The sequence below is a fragment of the Bombus bifarius genome, unplaced genomic scaffold (assembly GCF_011952205.1).
Source record: "Bombus bifarius isolate JDL3187 unplaced genomic scaffold, Bbif_JDL3187 scf7180000009521_frag, whole genome shotgun sequence".
Lineage (NCBI taxonomy): Eukaryota > Metazoa > Arthropoda > Insecta > Hymenoptera > Apidae > Bombus > Bombus bifarius.
Window position 1 is genome coordinate 16,135 of NW_022885173.1, and position 7,331 is coordinate 23,465.

Consider the following 7,331-nt stretch of genomic DNA (forward strand, 5'->3'; position numbering starts at 1 on the left):
AAGATAAATGCCGGTAATATGTCTATCCTACTTAAATAGAAAGTGCAATATTTCGTTATAATATTTGGCGCAAGTTTATACATTATTACATCCAAAAATAATATTCTTTTTATATCTAAGCTATATTAAAATATAAAGATACAAATAGCTATGCGAGTAGTTAGTAGTTGATGCTTTTTACTTAAATTGTCTTATACTTCATAATTTGTAATAATATAATTCTTGTCATCAATGATTCTTTGTTTTTACTTTGTATATATTATACTTCCAGGAAGATGCCGCTCTATAAATTGACTTACTTCCCAGTTACGGCATTGGCAGAACCAATCCGTTCTTCTTCAGCTATGCTAGTATTCCATTTGAAGATGAACGTATCAAAAAGGACGTCTGGCCAGAAATAAAGCCCTGTAAGCTTAAAATTTAAAGAAGTTCTGTTTCTTAAATCTCATCTTTCCTAATTTAACTAAAGTAGCTAAATAAAGTAGAACACAATTATGCAGAGTATAACAGAGATTATTGTTTACTCTCCATTGCTCTATAAGATATGTGGGAGAACAATAGGTATTGTTAAGGAGACAATGCCCTTTGTTTGCTGATAAATTATCAATAAATTAAATTATATCTTTCCAAAACAGATAACAGGAAGCTAGATATTTAAGAAGCATCATAATCTGTTTGTTCGATAGAATCTTTGATTCTATTAGTTGTATGTTTTTAGTGACTCCTTATGGCCTGCTTCCTATGCTCGTAGCTGATAGAAGGAAGGTTGCTCAGTCTACAGCTATTTGCCGTTACTTAGCCAAACAATATGACTTAGCTGGAAAGACTGACTGGGCAAATCTTCATATTGATGCCACTGTTGATACTATTCATGATATTCGTCATAGTGAGTATCCAGTGCTGTTTTGCATAAATCTTATGAGAATCTTGATAACAGATAGTACATATCTGTTCAGGTATTTATTAGTTGAAATCCGATTTAATATTTGATTTAATCGAACGATACACGTATGTCAACAATACAAGACAAAGGATTAAAAAGGATTGTAATTCTATCTTCAGTATCATTTAAATTTCGCACAAGACTGTATTCAAGTTAGTATAACATTAGCGAATAGTATTTAACTGAAAACAAATTTTCAGAAATTGCCGCCTTCCACTATGAGGAGGACGAGAAGGTCAAAGCTGCAAAACGCAAGGCTGCTGAAGAGACGCTGCCGTTCATTTTAGAACGTTTGGACCAGCAAGTGAAGGAAAATGACGGCTACTTCTACGATGGTACTCTCTCTTGGGCTGATTTAACATTCGTTGCTCTGCTCGATTATTTGAACTTTATGTACAAGTCTGATCTGATCGAGAATTACGAGAATCTGAAGCTGCTGGAGAAAAAGGTCCTCCTTCTGCCCAAGATCAAAAACTGGATTGAGAGACGCCCAGTTAGCGAATTAGAAACTTCACGATTGCTTATGGTTTTATAAGCGTTTAAAGATTGCGGTCTTAGTGTGTTGAGAGAACGAAGAACGAATCGTGTTGATGGAAGTTTGTATGGAATATACTGATTGCTTTTAACATTCATTAGTTCCAGCTATTACCGATATTTTTGTCATTTAGTTAGGGTTTTCCCTTTAGATTACGTTGTGATAGAGAACTATTATTTGTGTATTCCTACAGAAACATACGAACTATATAAACTGTTGACACGATGTTGTGCTTTTGTATTATAGAGATAATAATAAAACCATCAAACAATCATTAATTATGTTTTTTATTATATTCATTAAGAATTGAAGATTACCTCCTTGGTGATCTTGATAATATCGTATTTTACAAATGTTGAACAAAAAAAAATGTATGATTATTTTATTCAATGCGTTATGAGGGTTGCTTTAAAAAAAATACGAGTTACATATTTCTTTGAAGAAAGCATGATTTTTATCGATACAATAATGTTCTTCTGTTATCGCTTTAAAGTTGAGTACTTCGTTGATTACACGAGAGAACTCGCCTACAGCAAACAAGATACGACCGTGTGTAAAGTAATTAATCTGGTTGCTCGTTGCTAGCTACACATAAGGCTTGCGTAAAAAAAAATATGCATTTCAGTTCAGGCGGAGAATTATGTAGGAAGTCATTTTGTCGATCAATAACTTAGTTAATAAAAGATCAAATTTTCATGTACATAAATGTAAGTAACGTTCAAGTATTAATCATTACATACAATTTTTGTATAATTCGATATCTTGGTCACTTACATCTTACAAATGATACATAGATAATATTTATGAGATACATTGGAGCTATCTTTTAGTTAACGCCATTTTTTCTTGTTTTCTCTGTACTTTTACTATTCTTCCAAAAATATCAAAGGATCGATGACTTCAAATTAAACTAGAATTGCTTCGGTATATTGTCAATCAATGGCTATTTGTATTCACATCTATATCAAAGGAAAACCGATTGCAAAATTAATTACCCTTGCAACTCCGCAATATGAAAATATGTGTGATCGACCTTGAAGATGACAAATCTCAATGTTTGAAGTAGTACAAAAAGATGATAATTTAATTTCGCTTTATCAAACTGTACAAAATTTGTATACACATACAGAAAAAAAACGGAGTTCAAACATTAATCAACATGAATTATCGGTTATTATTGTTGAGTAATTATTAGGATTAGAGTTTTGGAGTATCGATCGTATCGAGATTTAACTATCGGTTTCCGCAATTTATTGTTTTTCTAAATTATGTCTAAATGGTATCAGTTTTTGAATATTTTATAGTTTACACTCCAACATACTGACGTAAGCTATCGAAAATAATTGTAAATTATGCAATATCATTTTTTTTATATTTCATAATCTAAATTTCAATCTATTTTTTGTATTTAACATCCCTTATTTATTGTTCGTGTTCCGTCTTGTACGTTCTTCAAAAAATCTTAATTTTTTTTTCGATAAAATCTTGTGTGAATTTACAAAAAATACGATTCTTCGTTTAATTTTTTCCCCTTATTGTCTTTACATATTTGGAGTTTAAACGCGTTATAAGTACGTCTTTTTTTAACATGATTACGTAGAATTCTTATTCTGAATAAATTATTTGTTTCCGCTTCATAACTGTTTCTAAATTACAGTGCATTTAATCTTGAAATGCACAGTAACATTTTACACTTTTTACGTTCTAAGGAATTCTCAGGATCGGTTAAAAATTAAATTACAGTAATGGTAATACTCAATATTAATGTCAGACGTGGATACTTCACTGTTTTGTATAATAATTTGTTATCTTGGCATCGATCAAGGTACAAAACTCGTGGCCATACACCACGTTGTCCATATTATTTTCATCTCGATAATATATTTTGTATATTTATGATGTTATTATTTTACTAGTATAACGATTATTGCACTATATTCTATAAGATGGAGCTTTTGTACGAACAATTTCAGGAACTTTTATAACAAAGGAAAGTACTAATTTTTAACATTAACTACCCACGACAATTTACGACAATTACTTTAACCTACGTTCTTACTCTAATTCTTATTCGCTCGCCTAATGTTTGAATTTTTAATCAATCATTGTTGATGAAAAATTGCGATGATAATTGCATTGCGGATATTTATGCAAATGCATATTTTCGTGGATACAATAATACAATTGAAAGATTTGATACAATCGAAAGGACTTGGGCAAAGGTATGTTTCTATCCATTAAATATCATCGATAGTGCTGTACTTTTGGATATTTTACAAAATTTTGCGTCATACGCATTCTATAAATTTTCGTATCTTCGAATCACCCATAATTGCATAAAAATCCGCTGTTTTGTGATAATGAATATTAATGGCGGTGGAATTTAAGATTCCTGGATTCAGTAACTTGTCTTACTCTAATACATGTATTGCACGTTTTTGGAAGACTAAAGATTCTTTGCTCGAGATCAACGCGACAAATATTGTACTTCGTGGTGAACGTTTCGCTACAGCCTTTCGACCTCTGTGATCGAGTTTTCGCTTTTCCTCGATTTTATACTCGATCTCCGTAGCATGCTACTCCTTAAAGGTTCACCGCTAAGCGACGCTCTCATCGAATTCCTCGCACTGCATCTAGAAAATGATCGGAACATGGCGACCGGTGGTGTCTCCTCGTCCTCGCGTTTCCTGTCAAAACATTGCGTTTAAAAATATTGAATCCAATCGCTTATAGATTTGAATAACTTCCCAACTCGATCCTTCTCTTCTGTTCAAAAGATTTAAAAAGCATTTGAAGAAAGAAGATAGTCCAGTTTTCTTTTGAGAGATTTAACAGATTTTAAGAAGAAAGTAATACGAAAGCATACGAAGATGTAGATCTAACAGAATGCTTGAGAATCTTGAACTTCGAGCTTGAAGATCTGTGAATATCTTTGAAAAAAGGAGACCGAAAGTTCCTTTATGTGATTTTACCTTCCGATACAAGGTACATCCCACATCTTCTGATCTTTTCCAAAATCCTCGCTGTCCTGCAGCGTCTGCGGAAGATCCTTATTCAATGTTTCCGGCAAAAAGAGAGTCAGAAGACCGCCCATAATTCCGAGTGTGCCCAGCACAAGAAGAGGTAGGAACGAGGACACAACATTGAGATAGACTACGAAGGGTGCGAGGATACTAGCAACGTATCCCATTATATGTATCAAAGCTACACCCTGAGCTCTAACCACAGTTGGTAATACTTCAACCGCATATTGGAGACCGATATTGTATGAAATGTTTATCCAAAATCTACCGAGAATTGCCAGAGAAGCTGTATATATACCTGAAGAAAAAATTTTAGCATTAGTTTTTAATTCTAATTTTTCATGAAATAATTTTAGAAAATTTTAAGGAATAAAAAGGGAAGAAATTATTTTATCTGTCTGTAATTTGTCTGGTTGTCTGCAATAGTTGATACAAGCATTTGCTAAGCTTAATATAAGCGTGCTTAGCTCTAAGCTAAGCACAAGCAATAAGCTTCTTATCTATAAAACGTTAATCTAGCCAATTTGAATCTAAGGGATTGTATTATGGATTACGGCTACTGAAAGCCATATAGCACTGCTGGAGCGCTGAAGCCCATCATTTTGAGGACTATTGCCAACGCCCTTTGATATATGCGGAAATACGAAGCGACCTTATGATCAAAGCAGTAGAAGGGGAAATAAAATATCTATACAACGGATACATGATAGGGCTTGGAAACTATTCTAGCAATGTAGCAAATAATCTACAAGCATTTGCATGTTATAAATATTCCAAAATATACATTTTCTTCCTTTCAAAATGCACAATGTTATACGAATGAAAAATATTCGTCTGATTAAGTCAGAATTATCGACTTAAGTTATTTAGAAGATTGATCAGTAATATAGAAGGGTGAATATATAAAAACGAAATGTACGAACTATTGGAAACGGCAGAAGCCCAGATGCTGAAGATACCAGAAATGACGAGGGAACCACACGCCAGCCATCTTCTGCCCCATCGATCAAGAACGAGCGTGAGGAACGTGTCAGCAGGCAGCTCGGTTGCTGCAGCAATCGTGAACGTAACAAACACGTCCAGGCCTAAATTATCGACGTTTCGTACGTGACCATCGAACACCAAAGAAATCGCCATCCTATATTTCGTAAAACAATTTCATATGATAAAGAAAAGCACGCTATCATATTTCATGTGAGAAGCAAATTCCTTGCTTCAGAAATGAAGTATTTTTAGACAAAAGATATAAAACTGTTCGTGAGATTTTTACAAGATACAATTCCGATTTTACGTCAATCTATTTGATATCTGTTTAATAGCGATACGAACCAAATAACAATAAATAGAATCGTGATATTCCGTAGTCGTGGCGTTCTAAATAGATCCAACACGGAGTACGTTTTGTCTGCTTCCTCCTCTTTGCAGATTCTGGCACAGGTTTCCTGTTATTAGCAAATTTTTAATTTGTTAATTTTTAATTAGTTAATGTCGTTTGTCTGTTTTTCTTACAAATTTATGTGAATCTGTTATGTGTACAAAGATTACGATAAAATCCGGAAGAAAGTTTATGTTATATTTATATGAGACGATCATTTCGAAATAGTTTACTTGGACGTTCGCAAATTTTTTCATTTTACTTTATAAAACATCAAACCTCTGAAAGTCGATTATCTCCTTATATCGTACATTAATGTTAATATTGCCATGATCTATTCATAGACTGAGCAGTTTCCAAATGTTTAATCTATTTGTATAAAAATTTTCAAAGATAAAAACAATATACAAATTCAATAAATAACATTACAGAAATAGACAATAACAGACAATAACAGAAATTGACAGCAATTTATCGCTGGCAATTTAGGTGATGAATAAGATATAAAATTACTAGGTTGTAAACAAATTTTCATTACGTAAAAGACCCAATTAGACTTCTATTCAAAGAAAATGATTATATGATATGCTTAAAGGCATATAAATTGGTATTTATAGAACGCACATAAAGCAGGAAAGATCATAAAAGTAGAAAATACGGAAAAGATTGCGGTAATCGGTTTATTTACCCGGAATCGTCTATAGATGTCATCGGGCACCTTGGTGCCGTTGATTCGCTCGAATTTACCAAGGATTTTAATGGCCCTGTCTATCTGACCTTGGCTGACCAGCCATCGAGCGCTTTCCGGTATCAACCATGGCGTACCTACGGCTAGAACAAGAGGAACTGAGGTGACAATACAGGTCATCCTCCAGTCGGCCAAATAATAGGCGATCCAGGGTAGAATGCAAGTTGCAAATGTGAAGAATATTGCGATCGACATATTCGCCACGAATGTCCTCCACTTTGGTCCAACGTATTCTAATACTGGAATAAAAAACATAATATTTAGAAGAATCATCTGTAAAAGAAATATTCTGTGAATAAAGAATGGAACAATATATTAGGTTGTCGCAGAAATTTCTTTCGTCTCGTAAGGAGATAATAGACGCATACTATTTTTTGTTTTATATTATTTTATTGAATTATATTCATTGGGACAAAATAGATCATACGTAATTCAATAAAATAATATAAAACGAAAGAAACTTTTGGGGCAACTTAACGCAATATGAAGAAGAAAAATTTGAGTTACAAATATATAAAAAGTAGATATACAATATATAGATTAATTTAACAAACGTGTTTAGTTCTACGATTAAATCGTGTTTAGATCTAATAACAAGGACTTTAATAATTTCCCGATGATTGTTCAAGCCCATTTAAATTTCCGTAAGTGTTTCGTTACTTATCGACAAGAATACGTTTCTATTTACGAATTATACAGGGTGGTTG

General features: G+C 33.0%; 1 protein-coding gene and 1 pseudogene across 1 annotated transcript; one reads left to right on the plus strand and one right to left on the minus strand.

Moving 5' to 3' along the window:
- The first annotated feature begins 275 nt into the window (after positions 1-275).
- LOC117215317 lies at positions 276-1,586 on the plus strand (annotated as a pseudogene).
- A 2,251-nt stretch (positions 1,587-3,837) lies between these two features.
- LOC117215318 (organic cation transporter protein-like) lies at positions 3,838-6,885 on the minus strand. Its single transcript, XM_033461691.1, has 5 exons — positions 6,565-6,885; positions 5,831-5,943; positions 5,425-5,639; positions 4,451-4,799; positions 3,838-4,165 (listed from the first exon to the last, which is right to left on the minus strand). Exons 1-5 carry the CDS (start codon positions 6,877-6,879, stop codon positions 3,985-3,987), a joined length of 1,173 nt encoding a protein of 390 aa, XP_033317582.1. The 5' UTR covers positions 6,880-6,885; the 3' UTR covers positions 3,838-3,984.
- Between the last annotated feature and the right edge of the window lie 446 nt (positions 6,886-7,331).

What these genes read in the sequence shown, in the direction of transcription:
- LOC117215318 (XM_033461691.1), bottom strand. Translation starts at nt 6,879, where the DNA reads ATGTTTTTTATTCCAGTATTAGAATACGTTGGACCAAAGTGGAGGACA. An exon ending in ACATCTATAGACGATTCCGG is followed by an intron (nt 5,944 to 6,564) that starts GTAAATAAACCG and finishes TGCTAATAACAG; the next exon opens with GAAACCTGTGCCAGAATCTG. An exon ending in GGCTTCTGCCGTTTCCAATA is followed by an intron (nt 4,800 to 5,424) that starts GTTCGTACATTT and finishes TTTTTTCTTCAG; the next exon opens with GTATATATACAGCTTCTCTG.